General features: G+C 49.3%; 1 protein-coding gene across 1 annotated transcript in view; it reads left to right on the top strand.

Moving 5' to 3' along the window:
• The window catches only part of LOC122547501 (IgGFc-binding protein-like), a 159,684-nt gene extending 137,032 nt beyond the window's left edge, over nt 1-22,652 (top strand). The window contains 8 exon segments of the mRNA XM_087980826.1: nt 1,592-1,860; nt 8,114-8,236; nt 9,367-9,551; nt 13,540-13,700; nt 15,711-15,959; nt 17,080-17,239; nt 19,682-19,793; nt 21,390-22,652. Of these exon segments, the coding sequence (XP_087836952.1) occupies nt 1,592-1,860; nt 8,114-8,236; nt 9,367-9,551; nt 13,540-13,700; nt 15,711-15,959; nt 17,080-17,239; nt 19,682-19,793; nt 21,390-21,475 (1,345 nt within the window). The 3' untranslated portion in view covers nt 21,476-22,652.
• Nucleotides 22,653-26,698: the final 4,046 nt, after the last annotated feature.

The following is a 26,698-nucleotide window of genomic DNA, read 5'->3' as shown; positions in this document are numbered from 1 at the left end:
AGACCGGATACACCAGACCAGATACTCCAGTCCGGATACTCCAGACCTGATACACCAGACCGGATACTCCAGACCGGATAGTCCAGACCGGATACTCCAGACCGGATACACCAGACCTGATACTCCAGACCGCATACTCCAGACCGGATAGTCCAGACCGGATACTCCAGACCTGATACACCAGACCGGATACACCAGACCAGATACTCCAGTCCGGATACACCAGACCAGATACTCCAGGACGGATACTCCAGACCGGATACTCCAGACCTGATACTCCAGACCGGATACACCAGACCAGATACTCCAGTCCGGATACACCAGACCAGATACTCCAGGACGGATACTCCAGTCCGGATACTCCAGACCGCATACTCCAGACCGGATACTCCAGACCGGATACTCCAGACCTGATACGCCAGACCGGATACACCAGACCAGATACTCCAGTCCGGATACACCAGACCAGATACTCCAGGACGGATACTCCAGTCCGGATACTCCAGACCGCATACTCCAGACCGGATACACCAGACCAGATACTCCAAACCGGATACACCAGACCGGATACTCGAGACCGGATACTCCAGACCAGATACTCCAGACCAGATACTCCAGACCGGATACTCGAGACCGGATACTCCAGACCAGATACTCCAGACCAGATACTCCAGACCGCATACACCAGACCGGATACTCGAGACCGGATACTCCAGACCGGATACACCAGACCGGATACTCGAGACCGGATATTCCAGACCAGACACACCAGACCGGATACTCCAGATCGGATATTCCAGACCAGATACACCAGACCGGATACTCTTGACTTGGGCAATCAGGGAGTAGGAGCTGCGACTGACCATTTCACTCCAGAGACGGCACTGGCTCATATCGCAAACCAAACAGACTGCCCTTCCCACCGACACTGTCCCCCATCAAACACTCCCAGGGACAGGGACAGCACGGGGTTAGATACAGAGTAAAGCTCTCTCTACACTGTCCCCCCATCAAACACTCCCAGGGACAGGGACAGCACGGGGTTAGATACAGAGTAAAGCTCCCTCTACACTGTCACCCATCAAACACTCCCAGGGACAGGGACAGCACGGGGTTAGATACAGAGTAAAGCTCCCTCTACACTGTCCCCGCATCAAACACTCCCAGGGACAGGGACAGCACGGGGTTAGATACAGAGTAAAGCTCCCTCTACACTGTCACCCATCAAACACTCCCAGGGACAGGGACAGCACGGGGTTAGATACAGAGTAAAGCTCCCTCTACACTGTCACCCATCAAACACTCCCAGGGACAGGGACAGCACGGGGTTAGATACAGAGTAAAGCTCCCTCTACACTGTCCCCGCATCAAACACTCCCAGGGACAGGGACAGCACGGGGTTAGATACAGAGTAAAGCTTCCTCTACACTGTCCCCCATCAAACCCTCCCAGGGACAGGGACAGCACAGTGTTAGATACAGAGTAAAGCTTTCTCTACACTGTCGCCATAAACTGTCAGCAATATTTTCTGTGTATTTGGGTGTAGGGTGTGATAATTTTATTTCTAATTGACCTCTTGTTTCTCCAGTAGTTGTCAGGACGATAATCGCAATGTTGAGCTGGACTGTCCACGCCGATTCCAATTTGAGTCACTCTGCTCCATCATTGTCAACGAGACTGGACCCTTCTCTGAATGTCACTGGCACCTAGACCCCACCAACTATTACACATCGTGTGTCTATGACCTGTGTGCATATGGGACAAGCAATCTCCTGCTCTGTGATGCCATCTCAGGCTATGAAAGGGCATGTACCATTCGTGGGCTCTCCATCCCATCATGGAGGGCCAGCTGGGCTTGCCGTAAGAATCTATTTGTCTTCCTCGTATTTGCTGTTCACTGTAGCTTACAAATTCAGGAGCAAAAAGTCTGGGGCTGCAGACCAAGGTTCGGTGACTGCATCTGGGTGAGACGTAGGACAAGAGTTTCATGAATTACACGTTAAGTCCCTCGTAGTAAATCCTTTGTGGTCAAAATAAGGATTGTGAGTCAGGCATTGCTGTAGAGATAACAGCTTTCAAGGTGATGTCGTTGCATTTTTAAGCTGGGGACGCTTCCTGTCTGTGGTGGTTTAGAGTCCTGCAGTCATAGATTCATCGAGGTCAAGTGCATAAAAACAGATCCTTTACCACAACACCCAGTTTTCGCAATGATTTGGGACCTGTTTGCCTGCGTTTGGTCCCTATCCCATCCATGTGCTGGTCTAAATGTTTCTTAAATCGTACTCACTTCCCCCACTCCCTCTGGCAGCCCATTCCAGAGCCACCCCCCTCTGTGCCAACAAATTGGCCCTCTGGACCCGTTTGTACCTCTCCCCTCTCACCTTAAACCTCTGCCCTCGAGTTTCAGATCCCCTACCATGGGGAAAGGCTGTGGGCTCTCCACCTTCTTGTGATTTTATCAAGCTCTATAAGGTCACCCCTCAATCTCCTACACACTCGGGGAACAAAGTCCCAAACTGTCCGACTTCTCCTTATAACTCAAATCTTTCAGCCTAGTAAATCTTTACTGCACTCTTTCTAATTTAATAATATAATTTCTATAGTTGGACAACCAGAACTACACACAGTTCTCCAAATGTGGCCTCACCAGTGTCCTGTACAGCCACAACAAGTCATCCCAACTCCCTTAGTCAATGCTCTGACCAATGAAAACTAACCTACCTAAAACCTTCTTCACCGCCTGTCTACCTGTGACTCCACTTTCAAGGAGCTATGAACCTGTCTTCCTAGATCGCTTTACTCTATAACCCTCCTCAGGGTCTTGCCATCGACTGGGTAAGTTCTGCCCTGGTTTAACCCACCAAAATGCAAATACTTTTCATTGAGGGCAGCACGGTGGCACAGTGGTTAGCACTGCTGCCTCACAGCGCCAGAGACCCGGGTTCAATTCCCGCCTCAGGCGACTGACTGTGTGGAGTTTGCACATTCTCGCCACGTCTGTGTGCGTTTCCTCCCACAGTCCAAAAATGTGCAGGTTAGGTGAATTGGCCGTGCTAAATTGCCCACAGTGTTAGGTGTAGGGGAATGGTTCTGGGTGGGCTGCTTTTTGGAGGGTCAGTGTGGACTTGTTGGGCTGAAGGGCCTGTTTCCACACTGTAAGTAATCTGATCTTACCTAAATTAAACTCCATCTGCCATTCTGTCAATCAGCAGCACACTCTTGTTGTAATTTACTGTGAGAATTAAGCAAGCTCATTAAATCAAAATTCTGCAGATGCTGGCAATAGGCTGAGTCAAAAACAGAAAGTATTGGAGAAACTCAGCAGGTTTGGTGGTGTCCATAGGGAGAGAAACAGAGCTAACGTTTCATGTTCAGTGTTCTCTAGAAGAGTCGGTCTGGACACGAAATATTAACTCTTTCTTTCTCTCTATCTCTATCTCTCTCTCTCTCTTTCTCTCTCTTTCTCCCTACCTCTCTCTCTCTCTTTCTCTTTCTCTCTCTCTCTCTCTCTCTCTTCACAGATACTGCCAGACCTGCTGAGTTTCTCCCATATTTTCTGGTTTTTAGTTAGTTAAACAAAGTACATGGTATAGATGAGAAATGCTTTTTAATGAAAGTATACAGTTGATAAGGAGTGCATATTCAGGGGTGAGATACAGACCAAGGGAACCCCAAATTATGTGAGCAAGATGACAAAAGAGCATTGATTAAGGTTAACTGCAAATCGTAAGGCCTGTTAAACATTGGTCAAATTTACCAGGATGAGTAAGGTTTTATTCATAATTATGACTTAATAGCTTTGCTCAGGTGTTGGTTTAGCAGTAATGGGATTAACAAATAGATAAGGAATTGACAGAGCTGCTCCAACTCAAGAATATGCTCTCTGTTTTTCGGGAACTCCTGTGTCCTGGATTACAGGAAATGTCTTCAGCTTAAGATCCAAGTTTTGGAATTTGAGCAGCTGCAATTACTGTGAGAAAGTGACTACAAGAAGCAAAGAGGGTTTATGAATAGAGACCGGCAGTGAAGATAAAGGGAGATTGTTCGTGGGTAATGTAGAAGGTAAAGAGGTAACCAGAGGGGAGTAGGGCCGAAAGGAAGTTCACACAAAGCAGCAAGTGGCCTGGCCGAGGTATTACAGGAATACTTTGCATCTGTCTTTCCCAAAGAACAGAGAACAATTCAGTGTAGGAACAGGCCCTTCGGCCCTTCCAGCCTGCCAACCCATACTAAAACAGTCTTTACTTACAGGATCGGTATCCCTCTATTCCCTTCCTATTCCTGTATCCATCCAGGTAAATGCTCCTATTGCGTCTGCTTCCACCCCCTCCACTGGCAGTGTGTTCCAGGCACGCACCACCCTCTGTGTGAAAAACTTAGCGCACACATCTCTTTTAAACATTCTGCCCCCACCCCCACCTTGAACTGTGTCCCCTAGTAACTGACCCCTCCACCCTGGGAAATAGCCTGATACTTCCCACTCTATCCATGCCATTCATAATCTTATAAACTTTTATCAGATCACCCCTCAACCTCCTGCGTTCCAGTGAAAACAAACCCAGTCTATCCAAACTTTTTTCCATAGCTAACATCCCGCAGACCAGGCAACATCCTGGTAAACCTTCCCTGTACATTCTTCAAAACACCTACATGGTAGTGTGATGACAGTACTGTGGTCTAACTGAAGCTCTATAAAGCTGCAGCATAACCTGCCTATCCTATACTCAGTGCTGCTTCCATGGAAGGTAAGCATGCCATAGGCCTTTTATACTCTCTTATTTGCCTGTGCTGCCACCTTCACTGATCTGTGGACCTGCACACCCAGATCACTCTGCAAAACAGTACTCCGAGGGGTTCTGCCAGTCACTGTATAATTTCCACCTCACCTTGACTTTCCAAAATGCATCACTTCACATTGGTAAGGAACTAGACGTTACAAAGATGTGGTAACAGTCTCCATGTGGGATCAAAATTGACAAGGAGGCATAGTTGGATGGTTTGATTTTACTTTATATAGGCAGGGACAGGTTGGGAGAGTCATCCAAGGATTGTGACGGAAGTGACAGCATAAACTACAGGAGCACAGACCATAATCAGTCTCCCTGGACTTAGGGGTGTTGCTGGGGAACAGGAAAATTGCCTTGTTCAAAGAAAGCTTTGTGAGAATAAACCCAGCAATTACAGGCCAGTCCGTCTCACTTCAATGCTGGGGAAGTTTTTAGAAGAAATTCTTTGTTACAACATTAGTAATCACATGAATAAATGCGAGCCAATTAAAGAATGTTATGGGGAAATCTGGGGCTGTTTTGAAGAGCCAACAGCGAGGGTTGAGGAAAGCAGCGCAATTGATGTAATGTACATGGACTTACCGAAGGTGTTCGATACGGTCCTGCGGGACGCTTTGTGGACAAACTGACAGGTCTAACAGGGTAAAAGGGACAGGTTGAAGGTGCTTACAAAATTCAGCTGAGGGATAGGAAACAGTGTATGTTTCAGGCTGGGAAAAGGTTTGTTATGGAGTTTCTTAGGGTTTCAGTATTGGGACTCTTGCTTTTCCCAAAATGCATTAATGATCTGGATCTTGCAGGGGATACTTTCAGAATTTATAGATGCTGAGAAGAATTGTAAACTCTGAGGAGGATAGGGTGGTTTGCATGTGGAGTGAACTTTCTGAGGAAGTGGCAGATGTGGATCGGAAAGGTATGGAGGGATACAGGCCAGGAGCAGGCCGGGGGGATCTAGTTTAGTTTGGGATTACGTTCAGCATGGATGGGTTGGTCTGTTTCTGTACTGGGTGACTCCACAACAGTGTGGAACTCGGAAAGCACATTGACATGGGCAGAAAGGTGGCAGATGATGTTTCATGCAGGGAGGTGTGAGGTGATGAACTTGGGTTGGAAAATCATTCAAAGTCAATCCAAAATAGGGGCTACAATTCTAAAGGGGGTATGGCGGGAGCACGGGGAGCTGGGGTATGGATGCACAAATCATTGAAGATGGCAGGACAGGGGGAGAGAGCAGTGATGGAAATGTGTTGCTGGAGAAGCGCAGCAGGTCAGGCAGCATCCAGGGAACAGGAGAATCGACGTTTCGGGCATGAGCCCTTCTTCAGGAATGCCCGAAACGTCGATTCTCCTGTTCCCTAGATGCTGCCTGACCTGCTGCGCTTCTCCAGCAACACATTTCCATCTCTGATCTCCAGCATCTGCAGACCTCATTTTCTCTCCGGAGAGAGCAGTGAATAAAGCACACAGTGCCCTCAGCTTTGTCAACAGGGGCATTTAGCCCATATCCCTCTAAACCCTTCCTCTTCATGTCTCCATCCAGATGCCTTTCAAATGGTCTAATTGTACCAGCCTCCACCATATCCTCTGGCAGCTCATTCCATACACGTACCACCCTCTGTGTGAAAACGTTGCCCCTTAGGTCCCCTTTATATCTTTCCCCTCTCACCCTAAACCTATGCTCCTCTAGTTCTGGACTCCCCCACCCCAGGGAAAAGACTTTGTCTATTTATCCTATCCATGCCCCTCATAATTTTGTAAATCTCCATAAGGTCACCCCTCAGCCTCCGACGCTCCAGGGAAAACAGCCCCAGCCTGTTCAGCCTCTCCCTATAGCTCAGATCCTCCAACCCTGGCAACATCCTTGTAAATCTTTTCTGAACCCTTCCAAGTTTCACACCATCTTTCCGATAGGAAGGAGACCAGAATTGCACACAATACTCCAACAGTGGCCTAACCAATGTCCTGTACAGCCGCAACATGACCTCCCAACTCCTGTACTCAATACTCTGACCAATAAAGGAAAGCATACCAAACGCCTCCTTCACTATCTTATCTACCTGCGACTCCACTCTCAAGGAGCTATGAACCTGCACTTATAGCTTTAAATTAAGGGGGGGGTAGATATAGGACTGATGTTAGGGGTAGGTTCTTCACTCAGCGAGTCGTAAGTTCATGGAATGCCCTGCCAGCAGCAGTGGTGGACTCTCCCTCTTTATGGGCATTTAAGCGGGCATTGGATAGGTATATGGAGGATAGTGGGTTAGTATAGGTTAGGTGGGCTTGGATCGGCGCAACATCGAGGGCCAAAGGGCCTGTACTGCGCTGTATTCTTCTATGTTCTATGTTCTATGTTCTACTCCAAGGTCTCTTTGTTCAGCAACACTGCCCAGGACCTTACCATTAAGTGTATAAGTCCTGCTAAGAATTGCCTTCTTTTTTGATCTCTTTCAAGTTTTGCAACATCTTTCCTGTAGCGGGGAGACCAGAATTGTGTGCAGCTTGACAAGAATGATTGAAAAACTTCAGTGATGAAGATAATTGAAGAGGTTGGAACTGTTCTCCTTGGAGAGCAGAAGGCTGAGAGGGAGATCTAATAGAAGTTTCCTAAATCACAGGCAGGCACTGAATAGAGCAGAGAGAAGGAAGCTTCATCTCAATCATGACGGGAAAAAGAGCAGGAGGTGCGTAATTGGTAAAAGAAACAACAGTGATTTGAGGAACACTTTCTACTATGGTCAGTGGAAGGAGCAGACAGAGAATGCGATGGAGACCCATTCAGTTCAGGCCTTCGAGAGGGGATTAGGTGGCTATTTAAAGTCATAGAGATGTACTTCACAGAAACAAAACCTTCAGTCCGATTCGTCCATACCGAGCAGATATCCTAAATTAATCTAGTCCCATTTGGCCCATATCCCTCTAAACCCTTCCTAGTCATGTCCCCATCCAGATGCCTTTTAAATGTTGTCATTGTACCAGCCTCCACCACTTCCTCTGGCAGCTCATTCCGTACACGTACCACCCTCTGGGTGAAAAGGTTACCCCTTAGGAAGAATGTGTATGAGAATGGGGAGAGAGAGAGAGACACTGAGCGAGATGGTCATTCAGGCAGCCAGCAGGAAGGTGATGGACCTGATGACCACCTCCTGGGCTGTAGTAATTCTGTGAATCTCTGCCAACTAACCGACAGGTCAATAGCAATCACACAGTTCCAGTTCATCTTGATGCTGATCCCACTGTCAGGACCGGTGTTTCCTGACGGGATTGTTGGAATGGACTTGTTGTTGGGTGGATGGAGTTGTAACAGTGCGTACTGTGTTCACCACCAGCATTACAGAACCCATGTGAGAGAGAGTCGTGCACGGCAGAGGAGTGGTGCGGTGAGCAGAGAGGGGTTGTCGGATGCTTCTGTGATGATGATGCCACTGGTGACCAGACGAATAAGAACTATGGTAAGGGGGGTACAGTAAGGGGAATAATCAGTGCAACCGATGTGGGACATAACCACTCCTTTCAGACCACATACAGCACTGCCAACCATCAACCCTTACAACTCCCATATGGGTGACAGCCAACCTCCCCATACCCCTTTCAAGCGAAATCCTGTTGAGGTTGGAACTCTGAAACAAGCACAAAGGATGCTGGAGAAACTCAGCGAGTCTGGCACCACCTGTGGAGAGATTTTCTGATTGAGTTCCAAACTGCCAGCCCTGCTGAGTCTGTCTAGCACTGTCTGTGTATTACGTATCCTTCCGTTTGTCTGACCAGTGAAGTGATTGTAACAAGCTGGACGTCAGAGAATGTGAGTTCCCTGATTGGGGCTGTTAAATCTGGTCCAATCAGGGAGCCTTGGCTGATACACCACAAGGGTCAGTGTCAGAGATACTGACACTCTGGTTCCTACCTGACTCTGAATGAGGTAGTACTACAGTCAAGGGCTCTCCATGTGTAAGTAAAGGCTGACTTGGTAATGGGATAGCAGCCATGGCTATACCCTGGTTACTGTGCTCATTGGTTGATTGTGAACTCAATGAGGGCACAGGCCCTTCCTGAAGAAGGGCCTGTGCCCGAAACGTCGAATCTCCTGTTCCCTGGATGCTGCCTGACCTGCTGTGCTGTTCCAGCAATAAAGTTTCAACTGTGAACTCAATGACAACTGAGAAATGTATCTGTTTCCCAGTCATATCCCAGTCATATCTAACTATCTCCCCTCCACATTTTCTGTGCTTTGATTTAAAGCTCAAACCAGGACTGCCCTAAATCCCCCACCAATGGTGCAGCTCAGAGATATTGAACTTACATACCAAGACATCTCCGGAGTTATACGCCTTCCGGTTGATGTTTCCTGATCAATCTATTCTGAGATGTCATTTGAACGTGGGTTTCTTGTCCTAGAGGTGGGACATTACCCCTGACCTGCAGGTTACTATAATCTATGGCTCATCTGTGAATACATTAGGCAGGAGCTTCCCCTCTTCCAGAGAACCCCCCCCCTCCCATGCTTGCCCCTTCCTTACTGCATTAATATAGTGCCAGGGGCACATTTTGTAAATTGTTGATGGCTGTTTTGTTGTGATTTCAGACTACAGGCTGGTGTGTAATGGGAACAGCAGTGAGATCTCCCTCTCCCGCTGCCTGTTGTTCAGTGACGCCTGGCACACTCGCTACTTCCATTTGAAAGACCCCAGTTGTATTGGGCAGGTCACTGATGGAAGACTGACCTTTCATTTCGATAGCACCAGACCCTCATGTGGCTCCACACTCAAGGTTTGTACATGCAAAAGGACTTTGATGAATGATGTCTGTAAGACATAGGAGCAGAAATTAGGCCATTCGGCCCATTGAGTCTGTTCCTCCGTTCAGTGTGTTTCCCAACCCCATTTCTCTCCGTAACCCTTGATCCCCTTGATACTCAGGAACTTATCTATCTCCGTGTTAAATATCCTCAGTGACCAGGCCCCCACAGCCCTCTGTGGCAGTGAATCCCATGGATTTCCCACTCTCTGGCTAAAGAGGTTTCTCCTTATCTCTGTTCTAAAGGGTCTTCCCTTTACCCTGAGGCTGTGCCCTCGGGTCTGAGTCTTTCCCACCAATGGAAACACCTTCCCAACATCCACTCTATCCAGGCCATTCCGTATTCTGTAAGTTTTAATTAGATCCTCCTCATCCTTCTAAACTTCGAGTAGACCCAGAGTCCTCAAACGTTCCTAATATGTTAAATTTTTCATTCCTGGGACAATTCTCATGAAATATATGTGTTTTTTTTAGATTTGAATTCCAGAGCAGAGACAGATGGGTGTAGCTTTAGTTTGGTGAAGCATTTCGATGATAAGGTCAGAAAGTCAATTTGGAACAGTGACCAAAATATATCAGTCCCACTGCAGTAAAGTGCCTGGGACAGACCCCTGTAATGTTAATGGGAAAAAGGAGTTTATACTGTTGGGTTTAGGATTGGCAGAGTAAATACAGTGAGGTAAATGCGGTGAGGTAAATGCGGTGTGGTAAAAACGGTGAGGTAAATACGGTGAGGTAAATGTGGTGAGGTAAATGCGGTGAGGTAAATATGGTGAGGTAAATGCGGTGAGGTTAATGCGGTGAGGTAAATGCGGTGAGGTAAATACGGTGAGGTAAATGTGGTGAGGTAAATGCGGTGTGGTAAATGCGGTGAGGTAAATGCGGTGAGGTAAATACGGTGAGGTAAATACGGTGAGGTAAATGCGGTGAGGTAAATGCAGTGAGGTAAATGCGGTGAGGTAAATACGGTGAGGTAAATACGGTGAGGTAAATGCGGTGAGGTAAATGCGGTGAGGTAAATGCAGTGAGGTAAATGCGATGAGGTAAATGCGATGAGGTAAATGCGGTGAGGTAAATGCGGTGAGGTAAATGCGATGAGGTAAATGCGGTGAGGTAAATGCAGTGAGGTAAATGCGGTGAGATAAATACGGGTGAGGTAAATGCGGTGAGGTAAATGCGGTGAGGTAAATGCGGTGAGGTAAATGCAGTGAAGTAAATGCGGTGAGGTAAATACGGTGAGGTAAATACGGTGAGGTAAATGCAGTGAGGTAAATGCGGTGAGGTAAATACGGTGTGGTACAAACGGTGAGGTAAATACGGTGAGGTAAATACGGTGAGGTAAATGCAGTGAGGTAAATGCGGTGAGGTAAATACGGTGAGGTAAATGCGATGAGGTAAATGCAGTGAGGTAAATGCGGTGAGGTAAATGCGATGAGGTAAATGCAATGAGGTAAATGCGATGCGGTAAATGCGGTGAGGTAAATACGGTGAGGTAAATGCGGTGAGGTAAATGCGATGAGGTAAATGCGATGAGGTAAATACGGTGAGGTAAATGCGGTTTGGTAAATGCGGTGTGGTAAATGCGGTGAGGTAAATGCGGTGAGGTAAATGCGATGAGGTAAATGCGATGAGGTAAATGCGGTGAGGTAAATGCGGTGAGGTAAATACGGTGAGGTAAATGCGGTGAGGTAAATACGGTGAGGTAAATGCGGTGAGGTAAATACGGTGAGGTAAATGCAGTGAGGTAAATGCGGTGAGGTAAATACGGTGAGGTAAATACGGTGAGGTAAATGCGGTGAGGTAAATACGGTGAGGTAAATACGGTGAGGTAAATGCGGTGAGGTAAATGCGATGAGGTAAATGCGGTGAGGTAAATGAGGTGAGGTAAATACTGTTAGGTAAATGCAGTGAGGTAAATGCGATGAGGTAAATACGGTGAGGTAAATGCAGTGAGGTAAATGCGGTGAGGTAAATACGGTGAGGTAAATGCAGTGAGGTAAATGCGATGAGGTAAATGCGGTGAGGTAAATGCGATGAGGTAAATGCGGTGAGGTAAATGCGGTGAGGTAAATACGGTTAGGTAAATGCAGTGAGGTAAATGCGATGAGGTAAATACGGTGAGGTAAATGCAGTGAGGTAAATGCGGTGAGGTAAATACGGTGAGGTAAATGCAGTGAGGTAAATGCGATGAGGTAAATGCGGTGAGGTAAATGCGATGAGGTAAATGCGATGAGGTAAATGCGGTGAGGTAAATACGGTGAGGTAAATGCGGTGAGGTAAATACGGTGAGGTAAATGCGGTGAGGTAAATGCGGTGAGGTAAATGCGGTGAGGTAAATGCGATGAGGTAAATGCGATGAGGTAAATGCGATGAAGTAAATGCGGTGAGGTAAATACGGTGAGGTAAATGCGGTGAGGTAAATGCGGTGAGGTAAATGCGGTGAGGTAAATGCGGTGAGGTAAATGCGATGAAGTAAATGTGATGAGGTAATTGCGGTGAGGTAAATGCGGTGAGGTAAATGCAGTGAGGTAAATGCGATGAGGTAAATGCGGTGAGGTAAATGCGATGAGATAAATGCGATGAAGTAAATGCGATGAGGTAAATGCAGTGAGGTAAATGCGATGAGATAAATGCGATGAAGTAAATGCGATGAGGTAAATGCGGTGAGGTAAATACAGTGAGGTAAATGTGATGAGGTAATTAGATTTATTTTGACTACAGAACAGAGATTTACAGTTTGGTTGAGAAGGTTGAATAATTTCGAATGAATACAAGAACTAGAAGTGGGAGGAGGCCATTCAGCCTCTCAAGCCTACTACCCCATTCAATATGATCATGCCTGCTCTCATCTTAGCCTCAACTCTCTTTTCTTTCCCAGCTTCCACAACCCTGCAATCCCATCGCTGATTAAAAATCTCTCCATTTCCTCCTCCCTGGTTATCCACTGCACGAACCAATTGAAGGTTAGATTAGATTAGATTACAGTGTGGAAACAGGCCCTTCGGCCCAACATGTCCACACCGACCCGCCGAAGCGAAACCACCCATACCCCTACATTTACCCCTTACCTAACAGTACGGGCAATTTAGCATGGCCAATTCACCCTGACCCTGCACATCTTTGTGATGTGGGAGGAAACCGGAGCACCCGGAGGAAACCCACGCAGACACGGGGAGAACGTGCAAACTCCACACAGTCAGTCGCCTGAGGCGGGAATTGAACCCGGGTCTCTGGCGCTGTGAGGCAGCAGTGCTAACCACTGTGCCACCGTGCCGCCCACTATTCTTCAGTGACAAAAGGCATTGGTGAGGCCACATCTGGAGTACTGCCATAGAGCAATAACAGCTCAGTCATGCGGCACAGAATCAGATCCTTCAGTCTACTTCGTCCATGTCAACCCGATATCCTAAACTAATCTAGTCCCATTTGCCAGCACTTGGCCTGTATCCCTCTAAACCCTTCCTATTCATATACCCATCCAGATGCCTTTTAAACACTGACAGGACTGGAACAGGCTGGATGCGGGAAGCATGTTCCCGATGTTGGGGAAGTCCAGAACTAGGAGGGGTCACAGTCTAAAAATAAGGAGTAAACCATTCAGGGCTAAGATGAGAAAGATTTTCTTGTGAATCTGTGGAATTTTCTCCCACAGGAAGCTGTTGGGGACAGTCCGTTCAATATATTCACGAGGGAGGTGGAACAGCAAAAGGGATCAGCTGGTATTGGGAGATAGTGGGAATGGGATACTGAGATTATGCGATTATATTGAATGGTGGCACAGATGTGTTTTTCTGTCCATCCCAGGTTGAATTCCTGAATAAGGGACAGAATGTGGATATTGTGTTGCCCAGCTCCTGACTCTGGGATGCGAGAGCAACATGTGCTTCAAATTCTTAAACTGCCTGATGTACTGACTCCCCTTTCGGGACACTCTGAGTCACAAAGATACTTTAATGTTTAGGTTAACACCACGCACTTTACTCACTCCAACACCATCCGAGCATCGGTCGTTGAGAATTACGGGCTTGTTTCACGCAATCGGACCATTTCCCTAGACTTCTCCTGCGTGTACGCTCTCACCATCAACATCTCGCTGTTTGTGTCGGATGAGGTCGTGCAAAGGTAAGGAGACCAAGACATTTCAAACCCATAATCAGACAGACAGCGTTGGGGAGTACAATGTACATCCCTGCAGTGCAAAAAGAGGCCATTCGGCCTTTCGGGTGCAGCACCGAACCTCCACAGATCATCCTACACTACACCCGTAACTCTGCATTAACCATGGCCAATCCACCCTAACCTGCACATCCCTGGGCACTATGGGGCAATTTCCCATGGCCAATCCACCCTAACCTACACATCCGTGGGCACTATGGGACAATTTAGCATGGCCAATCCACCCTAACCTGCACATCCCTGGGCACTATGGGACAATTTCCCGTGGCCAATCCACCCTAACCTGCACATCCCTGGGCACTATGGGACAATTTCCCATGGCCAATCCACCCTAACCTGCACATCCCTAGACACTATGGGACAATTTAGCATGGCCAATCCACCCTAACCTGCACATCCCTGGGCACTATGGGACAATTTCCCATGGCCAATCCACCCTAACCTGCACATCCCTGGGCACTATGGGACAATTTCCCATGGCCAATCCACCCTAACCTGCACATCCCTAGACACTATGGGACAATTTAGCATGGCCAATCCACCCTAACCTGCACATCCCTGGGCACTATGGGACAATTTCCCATGGCCAATCCACCCTAACCTGCACATCCCTGGGCACTATGGGACAATTTCCCACGGCCAATCCACCCTAACCTGCACATCCCTGGACATTATGGGACCATTTCCCATGACCAATCCACCCTAACTGCTCATCCCTGGACACTATGGGACAATTTCCCATGGCCAATCCACCCTAACCTGCACATCCCTGGACACTATGGGACAATTTCCCATGGCCAATCCACCCTAACCTGCACATCCCTGGACACTATGGGACAATTTCCCATGGCCAATCCACCCTAACCTGCACATCCCTGGACACTATGGGACAATTTCCCATGGCCAATCCACCCTAACCTGCACATCCCTGGGCACTATGGTACAATTTCCCAAGGCCAATCCACCCTAACCTGCACATCCCTGGACACTATGGGACCATTTCCCATGACCAATCCACCCTAACTGCTCATCCCTGGGCACTATGGGACAATTTTCCATGGCCAATCCACCCTAACCTACACATCCGTGGGCACTATGGGACAATTTCCCATGACCAATCCACCCTAACCTGCACATCCCTGGGCACTATGGGACAATTTTCCATGGCCAATCCACCCTAACCTGCACATCCCTGGGCACTATGGGACAATTTCCCATGGCCAATCTACCCTAACCTGCACATCCCTGCGACACTATGGGACAATTTCCCATGGCCAACTCACCCTAACCTGCACATCCCTGGACACTATGGGACAATTTCCCATGGCCAATCCACCCTAACGTACACATCCCTGGGATATTATGGGACAAGTTCCCATGGCCAATCCACCCTAACCTGCACATCCCTGGACACTATGGGACAATTTCCCATGGCCAACCCACCCTAACCTGCACATCCCTGGACACTACGGGACAATTTCCCATGGCCAATCCACCCTAACCTACACATCCCTGGGCACTATGGGACAATTTCCCATGGCCAATCCACCCTAACCTGCACATCCCTGGGCACTATGGGACAATTTCCCATGGCCAATCCACCGTGACCTGCACATCCCTGGACACTATGGGACAATTTCCCATGGCCAATCCACCCTAACGTACACATCCCTGGGATATTATGGGACAATTTCCCATGGCCAATCTGCCCTAACCTGCACATCCCTGGGATATTATGGGACAATTTCCCATGGCCAATCCGCCCTAACCTGCACATCCCTGGGATATTATGGGACAATTTCCCACGGCCAGTCCACCCTAACCTGCACATCCTTGGGATATTATGGGACAATTTCCCATGGCCAATCCACCCTAACCTGCACATCCCTGGGATATTATGGGACAATTTCCCATGGCCAATTGACTGCATTTCTTTTCCTCCTTTTCTTGACACAGTGTGGTCAACATAGCATTGCCGTCAGGTGAAGGGTCATATGAAGTCAGGATGATTATGTACCAAGACCCGGAATATCGCCAACCCTACACCCATACCCCAGTCCGACTCAGTGTAGATGACCGTGTTTACATTGGCATCACTGTCATGGGGATGGATCCCAACCAGTTTGTGGTGACCCTGGACAGCTGTTGGACCACTCCAGACAATGACCCCTCATCGCAGACGAGATGGGGCCTTGTGAGCAATCAGTGAGTATGATACCAACATCTCAGCCCTTTTGTTATTCTCTCCAAAGCCTTCCACTCTCTTGAATTGAGAGATCAATTTCAAAGCTCTTTGTTTCAGCCTGTTTACCTTGCTCTCTTCCCTAGTCTTAAAGTGACAGGAAATTTCCAAATTCTTGCCAGGGTTTTTGCTAATGCAGCTTGTATTTGGCATTGTCTTTATATTTGTTCATGGGATGTGGGTGCCTTGAGGTTGACCAACATTTATTGTCCATCCCTTCGGGCCTTCCCTGAGCGTCTGACTATTCCAGAGGGCCGTTCAGAGTCAACCATGTCGCATTGGGTCTGGAGTCACGCGTAGGCCCAGACCAGGTAACGACTGCAGATTCCCTTCCCTAAAAGACATTAGTGACCGCTCCCCGCCCTCTCCCCATGGGTTTTCACAACAATCTGTGACAATAGTCATGGGCACCCACCGCTGAGAGAAAGTTTCGATTCTAGATTTAATCATCGGACTCAAAGCGAGAGACACCAAACACATTCAGCAGCAGGGGAAGCAGCGAGGGATGGGAGGCAACCACGGAGAGCCATATTCTTTGATGGAGGTAGACTCAAGTAAGATGACTCTCCAAGACAATTGGGGATGGGGATAGGATGAGAAACAGAACAAGGGTAGCAGAGGATTAAGGAAAATGATATCAAGGATTATTTGGTTAAGTAGGTGCATTGGGGAGACACCTGGAACTAACTGGATTGCACTTTAAAAGAGTTGGCAGAGACATTGGACCGAATCCCTGAATCTGTAGAAGATTCCAGCTGACGTTGTGACAAAAAGTGAATGTGAATGTTGAGACTCTGCAGTCATGGACTGTCTATGATATTAGAACATAGAACAGTACAGCACAGAACAGGCCCTTCGGCCCTCGATGTTGCGCCGACCTGTGAACTAATCTAAGCCCATCCTCTATGCTATCCCATCATCATCATCCATGTGCTTATCCAAGGATTGTTTAAATCTCCCCAATGTGGCTGAATTAACTACATTATCAGGCAGGATTAGCAGGATGTGCTAATATCTCACATTCTGAGTGTAATATTTAAAAGGTTGCACATGTTTGAACAATTATCATACAATTCCTTACAGATGTCCAAGCACTTTAAGTGAGGTGGAAGTGAAGGAGAGTGGGACCTCATCCATTTGCCGCTTCTCATTTTCAGCGTTTAAGTTTATTGGCGATGTCAATCAAATCTACCTGCATTGTCAGATCAGGCTGTGTGACTTCCGAACCAGCCAATGTTTACCAGTAAGTATGGCCTTTCTCTCGATGGTCTGCATGTCCTCTTTGGACTCACTGAGTTAACCTCCTACTGCGAAATATTTCTGAATGACTTTGTCAGAAACCGATCTCTGTTGTAAAACGATTTACCCTTTTTTAGGAAAGGGTTTTCCCAATAGATGTCACTGGTTCATTCCAAGTGTAGCTCATGACATCCCATTCCTATCAGGTCCAATTCTTCCTTCATAATGATAGTCACACAGGATGGATGAGGCAGTCATAGTCTGTTGTACCTGATGCTAAGATTTAAACAGTTGCAATCCTACAATTCCCTGGTTGGAGTCATACCTAACACATAGGAGGATGGTGCTGGTTGGTGAGAGGGTCAGTCACCCCAGCTCCAGGCCCATCTCTGCAGGAGTCCCTCAGGGCAGTGTCCCAGGGCCCAACCATCTTCAGCTGCGTCATCAGTGAGCCTCCGTCCATCATGAAAAGATTCAGAAAAGATTTACAAGGATGTTGCCAGGCTTGGAGGGTCTGAGCTACAGGGAGAGGCTGAACAGGCTGGGGCTGATTTCCCCGGAGCGTCGGAGGCTGAGGGGTGACCTTATAGAGGTTTATAAAATCATGAGGGGCATGGATAGGGTAAATAGGCAAAGTCTTTTCCCTGGGGTGGGGGAGTCCAGAACTAGAGGGGCATAGGTTTAGGGTGAGAGGGGAAAGATATAAAAGAGACCGAAGGGGTAACTTTTTCACACAGAGGGTGGTACGTGCATGGAATGAGCTGCCAGAGGAAGTGGTGGAGGCTGGTACAATTGCAACATTTAAGAGGCATTTGGATGGGTATATGAATAGGAAGGGTTTGGAGGGATATGGGTCAAGTGCTGGCAAATGGGACTAGATTAATTTAGGATAAAATGAGTTGGATCTAAAGGTCTGTTTCGTTGTGGTACATCTCTCTGAGTCAGTCTCAGTAAGGTCTGAAGTGGGGATATTTGTCAATGATTGCACAATGTTCAGCACCATTCGCAACTCCTCAGAGACTGAAGCAGTCCCTGTTCAAATGCAGCAAGATCTGAACAATATCCAGGCCTGGGCTGTCAGGTAGGAGAAAGTGAGGACTACCGATGCTGAAGATCAGGGGCGAGAGAGTGTGGGGCTGGACAAATGCAGCCTGTCAGGCAGTACCCAAGGTGCAGGAGATCAACCTTTCCTGATGAAGGGGTCATGCTCGAAACGTCGATTCCCCTGCACCTTGGATGCTGTCTGACTGGCTGCGCTTTCCCACCACCGCACTCTCTCGACTCTTGGGCTGTCAAGTGGCAAGTAACGTTCATGTGACACAAATTCCAGGCTACGACCATCTTCAATAAGATAGAATCTAATCATAGCCCCCTTGACATTCAATAATAATTTGGGAAATCTTGCAAAGGGTCAGAAATTTTAGAACAGTATCAGACCAGAGGAAAAGGCTAACTAAGTTGCCATTGGTATTCCCAAATCTAAGGATTCAGAGATACAATAGAAGATGACCAAAGACACCCACCATTCACCCTCTCTATCCCCCTCATGATTTTATAAACCTTTATAAGGTCACCCCTCAACCTCCTACACTCCGGGGAAAAAACTCCCAGCCTATCCAGCCTTTTTGTATAATTCCAACCCTCCCATTCCCAGCATCATCCTGGGAAATCTCTCCGGAACCCTCTCCAGTTTAATAATATCCTTCCTATAACAGGGCGCCCAGAACTGGACACAGTATTCCAGAAGGGGCTTCACCAATGTCCTGTACAATTCCAACATGACGTTCCCAACTCTTACACTCAAAGAGCTGAGCAATGAAGGGGAGTGTGCTAAACGCTGCCTTAACCCCCCCGTCTATATGTGATGTAAACTTCAAAGGATTATGTCCCTGAACCCCTAGGTCCCTCTGTTCTACAGCACTACCGAGGGCCCCACCGTTAACAAAATGCAACACATGACATTTATCCAGATTGAACTCCATCTGCCCCTCCTCGGCCCATTGACCCATTTGATCAAGATCCTTATGTAATCTTAGAAACCCTTCTTAGACAGAGAGAGTTGGTGTTTTAGTGTTTGATAATCTCCCAAACTTTAATACTTTCTGGAATGATTGCCGTGGGTTGGATAGTAGGAGGTGTCTCCCCACTTATAAGAATGGATTGAGAGAGGAAACCAGGAACTGTAGATTTACATCTGGAAATGTGCATCTGGGGCTGAAGGGGCCTGTGAATATTTTTACTTTTCTAATGGGGTGGTTAAAACTAACACCATAGACTTTCCCAGCATTGCTCAGCTCATCTGACTTTCCGCAATCTACTGTTTGGTAAATATGAACCTTTCTCTGGGTGTTAGGTGTATTTCTTCAGTGTATACTTAGAGAAGTTACAAGATCAGGTGAATGGTCGGGAAGATCCCAATAACATGAATACTTTCCTTCCAATTCAGAGCTGCTCCGGTCAAAGAAATGCCCAAAGCAGTAACAGCAAAGGCCAATCCAGTGTGCTATCCATTGGTCCCATCACCAAGGCAGATGTTGACACACCGCCAAATTTAGTTGGTGAGTAACTGGCTAGAAGATACAACAGTATTCCTCCTGTAGTAAAGATTTACCTGATAGAAAACGTCACCACTTGTATCGTGCCCTCTCCCAGAAGGCCAGTGAAGGAGAAAATAAGTGGGTAAATCATCGCTCCTTGACATTCAATGGTATCACAGTCGCTGATAAACCCCCTGGTCATGTAAATAGTGGCTACAAGAGTGGGTCAGAGGCTGGGAATCCTGCAGTGAGTAATTCACCTCTTGACTCCCCAACGCCTGTCCACCATCGTGTGGAGGTGCCCATGTTGGACTGGGGTGGACAAAGTCAGAAGTCACACGATAGCAGAACATAGAACATAGAACAATACAGCACAGAACAGGCCCTTCGGCCCACGATGTTGTGCCGAACATTTGTCCTAGCTTAAGCACCCATCCATATACCTATCCAATTGCCACTTAAAGGTCACCAATGATTCTGACTCTGCCACTCCCACAGGCAGCGCATTCCATGCCCCCACCACTCTCTGGGTAAAGAACCTACCCCTGACATCTCCCCTATACCTTCCACCCTTCACCTTAAATTTATGTCCCCTTGTAACACTCTGTTGTACCCGGGGAAAAAGTTTCTGACTGTCTACTCTATCTATTCCTCTGATCATCTTATAAACCTCTATCAAGTCACCCCTCATCCTTCGCCGTTCCAATGAGAAAAGGCCCTGCACTCTCAACCTATCCTCGTACGACCTATTCTCCATTCCAGGCAACATCCTGGTAAATCTCCTCTGCACCCTCTCCAAAGCTTCCACATCTTTCCTAAAATGAGGCGACCAGAACTGCACACAGTACTCCAAATGTGGCCTAACCAAGGTCCTGTACAGCTGCAACATCACCTCACGACTCTTGAATTCAATCCCTCTGCTAATGAACGCTAATACACCACCGGCCTTCTTACAAGCTCGATCCACCTGAGTGGCAACTTTCAAAGATAAACAGGTTTATTTGAAATCACAAGCTTTCAGAGCACTGCCCCTTCATCACAGTCACAGAAATTATAGGCAGAGAAAGGTAATGGCAAGATAATTCCAGGTATTTAAGAGTGTCAACAGATAAAGACGAATCGTGTGACTGGAGTGCCAACAGGCTAAATGAGTCTTTACCCACAACCTTTAACACTTTTAATCACCTGCTATTCACTTGTTGTTCAGTCTGTCAAAGGAGCAGCACCCTGAGAACTGGAAATTTTAAGCAAACGTTTTGGACTATTAACCCCCTTGGTGTTGTGAATTCTAACTCGGTCCCACCATTGACAAGACACAAGCCAGGAGTGTGATGGAATTACCCCCCCCCCCCCCAACTTGTCCCTGGATGGGGGCAGCTCCAATAACACTCAAGGAGCTCCACACCGTCCAGGAATAAGGCAGCTCCCACTTGATTGAAAAACACAAAATTTCACACATGCTGTTGAGGCAAAATCCTGACCTGATCGATGATGACCTTGGTTGATTGCTCAATGACAGAAGAAGCTCGGAGATTTAATATCAAGTAAAAATGCAACATCATCCGGGCCTTCTGTCTCTGCATACTCAATAACATTTCATTTTTCTCTTCTGTACAGGTGATAATTCCAATGGAAACCAAATCTTTTTGGGCTCTTCAGTTGCACTTGTCTGTCTAGTACTGATCAGCTGCTTGCTGTACTAATACTTTGCAACTGTCCACTGCCTAGGAACAAGATGAAAACTGGGTGCTATTAGAATGAACTGTTCTGGCAAATCATTCCTATTATCACCAATTTGGTCAGGTTTCTTTCCCTCAATCAGGATAAGTCAGTTTAACAAATGTTGTGGTTTCTGATACAGTGTAAACAACCTGCTAGTTTCCTCTGGAGCTATTTCTTTGCAATATTTACTGGTATTCTCATTTAGACAATAGACAATAGGTGCAGGAGTAGGCCATTCAGCCCTTCGAGCCTGCACCGCCATTCAATATAATCATGGCTGATCATTCCTAATCAGTATCCTGTTCCTGCCTTATCTCCATAACCCTTGATTCCACTATCTTTGAGAGCTCTATCCAACTCCTTCTTAAATGAATCCAGAGACTGGGCCTCCACTGCCTTCTGGGGCAGAGCATTCCACACAGCCACCACTCTCTGGGTGAAGACGTTTCTCCTCATCTCTGTCCTAAATGGTCCACCCCGGTATTTTTAAGCTACCATTTGATTCATAAAAATCCAACTTCAGGGTTTATTCCCTTGTTCCCAATAACCTTCTCTGGGAATCAGCGTCCTTTGAACTTGCTTTTGAAAATGGGAGATAGCTAACCGTTCACAGGAAGAAAAGCATTGGGAAAGCTGGGATGAGAATGTGACTGGGAATGGGTCAGCCGAGGAAGCTGGGTGAGTACGGGCAGATGGAACTTCATGGGAAGGCAGGCGGAGTGTTACACTCAGCATGCGTGCGGTTCTGGGGACGCAACCAGGTCCCGCTGAGGGGCTGAATGGCCATTCCCCGCTCCTTATTCATCTGTTTTGTCTGTCAAGCTGACTTCAAACCATTTCATGGGATTGCACGGAATATGAGGAACATTTGGAGGAAGATGTTGGGGAGGGAGCAGGAGGACAATAAATGAATAAGGACATTTTTCTTGTTTGAGCTCCTGGTACACTTTGGACCTTTTAAACTGCTAAAGTTTGGCTAATTGGTATTGGTCCGATGGGAACTGTGGCCAAAGATTGAGAGTCCAGTAAAAGGTGTGTATTCCTGGAGGGACAGGTTGGTTGGTGTTTTGTACACCATCACTTATAATACTGACCAAGAAAGCATAGCAAATCGCACAGCTGATCATAGTGAGAGAGGGGGGGAGGGGGGAGAGAGAGGGGGAGGCAGAGAGGGGGTGAGAGGGGGAGAGAGAGAGAGAGGGGGGAGAGAGAGAGGGAGAGAAAGGGTAAGGCAGAGAGGGAGTGAGAGAGAGAGAGAGGGTGAGGCAGAAAGGGAGTGAGAGAGAGAGAGAGAGGGGGGGGGGAGAGAAAGGGTAAGGCAGAGAGGGAGTGAGAGAGAGAGGGTGAGGCAGAGAGAGAATGAGAGTGAACTAACCACTGAGCTACCATTGGAATTGGAGAGAGGGAGTGGCAGAGAGTGAGAGTTTTCGATTAGATTAGATCCCCTACAGTATGGAAACAGGCCCTTTGGCCCAACAAGTCCACACCGACCCTCCGAAGAGTAACCCACTCAGACCCATTCCCCTATATTTACCCCTGACTAATGTACCTAGTACTATGGGAAATTTAGCATGGCCAATCCACCCTAACCTGTACATCTTTTGGACTGTGGGAGGAAACCCACGCAGACACGGGGAGAATGTGCAAAACCCCACCCAGACAGACACCCGAGGGTGGAATCGAACCTGGGACCCTGGCACTGTGAGGCAGCAGTGCTAACCACTGAGCCACTGTGCAGCCCCTTGGAGTAGGAAAGAGGGAGAGGCAAACAGTGAGAGAGGCAGAGATGGAGAGACAGAGAGAATGGGGAATTAGAGAGAGAGAGAGAGAGACATGTAGGAGTGGGGGAGCAGGGTGGGAGGAGGGAATACAGAGAGGGAGATATTGACAGAGAGCTCTGCAATGGTCATGGTGGTTATAAAGTTGGGTAAGATCATTTGAGTAGGAAAGAGCAATAGGGAGTATTGAGAGCAGATTGTCTCTCACTGTATCTGCAGTATGACTTAACGGAGGAACTTATGAGAGATTGCAGATTGTAAAGATAGGTTCAGAATGAAAATCACAGCTTTATTTACAAGCAGACTTTGAAGAGAATTGCAAACTTTACTCATACGACCCATAAAACATCTCAATCAAATGTAATGTATAAAAATAAGAATTACTGTCAGCTTCTTCTTGAGATCAACATATTGTACAACATTAAAAAAAAACACTCGCAGTTCCAAAATGAAAGCTATATTTTGTTTTCTCGTTCCTTTTGATATTGAGTCTGTTGCTAAAGGCTGCGTTCCCTTTCCCTGGTGAACAGAATCTTCAGACTGAACACTGTCTGGTACTTACACGGGGCAGGGTGGGGCAGGGGTCACAGTCAATGGGGAGGGGGACTGGGGGGATGATGGGGGAATGGGTGTGTGTGTGGGGGGGGGGGGGGAGGGAGACAGGGGGAGTTGGGAATGGGAAGGGTGTTGGGGGGATGGGGACTGGGGGTTGACGGGGGGGATGGGGGAATGGGGGGGTGTTGGGGGGAGGGGGACGGCGGGGTGACGGGAGAGGGGGGAGGGGGGTGTCGGGGAGGGGAGAATGGTGGGTATCGGGGGAGTGGGGGGAATGGGGGGTGTCGGGGAGGGGAACAGGGGTATCAGGGGGGAGGGGGAATGGGGGTATCGGGGGGAGGGGGAATGGGGCTGTTGGGGGGAGGGGAGATGGGGATGTCAGAGGAGGGGGAAGGGGAGGGGGAAGAGGGGTGTCAGGGTGTGGGGAATGGGGGGTGTGAGAGGGGTCAGGGTAGGGGTGTGGGGATTGGGGGTGTGGGAGGGGTCAGGGTAGGGGTGTGGGGATTGGGGGTGTGGGAGGGGTCAGGGTAAGGGTGTGGGGATTGGGGGTGTGGGAGGGGTCAGGGTAGGTGCGTGGGGATTGGAGAGGTATGGTGATTGAGGGTGTGGGGATTGGGTATGTGTGGGAGGGGTCAGGGTAGGGGTGTGGGGATTGGGGGTGTTGGAGGGGTCAGGGTAGGGGTGTGGGGATTGGGGGTGTGGGAGGGGTCAGGGTAGGGGTGTGGGGATTGGGGGGGTGTGAGAGGGGTCAGGGCGGGGGTGTGGGGATTGGAGGGGTGTGGGGATTGGGGGTGTTGGAGGGGTCAGGGTAGGGGTGTGGGTTTGGGGGGCTGTGGGGATTGAGTGTTGTGGGGATTGTGGGGTGTGAGAGGGGTCAGGGTAGGGGTGTGGGGATTGGAGGGGTGTGGGGATTGGGGTGTATGGGGATTGGAGGTGTGTGGGAGGGGTCAGTGTAGGGGTGTGGGGATTGGGGTGTGTGGGGATTGGGGGTGTGTGGGAGGGGTCAGGGTAGGGGTGTGGGGATATTGCGGGTGTGTGGGATGGGTCAGGGTCGGGGTGTGGGGATTGGAGGGGTGTGGGGATTGGGGTGTGTGGGAGAGGTCAGGGTCAGGGTGTGCGGATTGGGGTGTGTGAGAGGGGTCAGGGTGGGAGGTGTGGGGATTGGGGGAGTGAGAGGGGTCAGGGTGGGCGTGTGGGGATTGGGGAAGTGAGAGGGGTCAGGGTGGGGGTGTGGGGATTGGGGTGTGTGAGAGTGGTCAGGGTGGGGGTGTGGGGATTGTGGGGTGTGAGAGGGGTCAGGGTGGGGGTGTGGGGATTGGGGGAGTGAGAGGGGTCAGGGTGGGGGTGTGGGGATTGGGGTGTGTGAGAGTGGTCAGGGTGGGGGTGTGGGGATTGTGGGGTGTGAGAGGGGTCAGGGTGGGGGTGTGGGGATTGGGGGAGTGAGAGGGGTCAGGGTGGGGGTGTGGGGATTGGGGTGTGTGAGAGTGGTCAGGGTGGGGGTTTGGGGATTGTGGGGTGTGAGAGGGGTCAGGGTGGGGGTGTGTGGATTGGGGTGTGTGAGAGGGGTCAGGGTGGGGGTGTGGGGATTGGAGTGTGTGAGAGGGGTCAGGGTGGGGGTGTGGGGATTGGGGTGTGTGAGAGTGGTCAGGGTGGGGGTGTGGGGATTGGAGTGTGTGAGAGGGGTCAGGGTGGGGGTGTGGGGATTGGAGTGTGTGAGAGGGGTCAGGGTGGGGGTGTGGGGATTGGGGTGTGAGAGGGGTCAGGGTGGGGGTTTGGGGATTGTGGGGTGTGAGAGGGGTCAGGGTGGGGGTGTGTGGATTGGGGTGTGTGAGAGGGGTCAGGGTGGGGGTGTGGGGATTGGAGGGGTGTGGGAGGGGTCAGGGTGGGGGTGTGGGGATTGGAGTGTGTGAGAGTGGTCAGGGTGGGGGTGTGGGGATTGGAGTGTGTGAGAGGGGTCAGGGTAGGGGTGTGGGGATTGGAGGGGTGTGGGGATTGGGGTGTATGGGGATTGGAGGTGTGTGGGAGGGGTCAGTGTAGGGGTGTGGGGATTGGGGTGTGTGGGGATTGGGGGTGTGTGGGAGGGGTCAGGGTAGGGGTGTGGGGATATTGCGGGTGTGTGGGATGGGTCAGGGTCGGGGTGTGGGTATTGGAGGGGTGTGGGGATTGGGGTGTGTGGGAGGGGTCAGGGTCAGGGTGTGCGGATTGGGGTGTGTGAGAGGGGTCAGGGTGGGCGTGTGGGGATTGGGGGAGTGAGAGGGGTCAGGGTGGGGGTGTGGGGATTGTGGGGTGTGAGAGGGGTCAGGGTGGGGGTGTGGGGATTGGGGGAGTGAGAGGGGTCAGGGTGGGGGTGTGGGGATTGGGGTGTGTGAGAGTGGTCAGGGTGGGGGTGTGGGGATTGTGGGGTGTGAGAGGGGTCAGGGTGGGGGTGTGGGGATTGGGGGAGTGAGAGGGGTCAGGGTGGGGGTGTGGGGATTGGGGTGTGTGAGAGTGGTCAGGGTGGGGGTTTGGGGATTGTGGGGTGTGAGAGGGGTCAGGGTGGGGCTGTGTGGATTGGGGTGTGTGAGAGGGGTCAGGGTGGGGGTGTGGGGATTGGAGTGTGTGAGAGGGGTCAGGGTGGGGGTGTGGGGATTGGGGTGTGTGAGAGTGGTCAGGGTGGGGGTGTGGGGATTGGAGTGTGTGAGAGGGGTCAGGGTGGGGGTGTGGGGATTGGGGTGTGTGAGAGTGGTCAGGGTGGGGGTGTGGGGATTGGAGGGGTGTGGGAGGGGTCAGGGTAGGGGTGTGGGGATTGGAGGGTTGTGGGGATTGAGTGGTGTGGGGATTGTGGGGTGTGAGAGGGGTCAGGGTAAGGGTCTGGGGATTGGGGGTGTGTGG

The sequence above is a fragment of the Chiloscyllium plagiosum genome, unplaced genomic scaffold, assembly GCF_037043375.1.
Source record: "Chiloscyllium plagiosum isolate Xiang-an unplaced genomic scaffold, Cpla_swu_hap1 HiC_scaffold_38, whole genome shotgun sequence".
Classification (NCBI taxonomy): Eukaryota; Metazoa; Chordata; class Chondrichthyes; order Orectolobiformes; family Hemiscylliidae; genus Chiloscyllium; species Chiloscyllium plagiosum.
The sequence above is the reverse complement of the archived record's forward strand: the minus strand, read 5'-3'. Positions and strand labels throughout refer to the sequence as shown.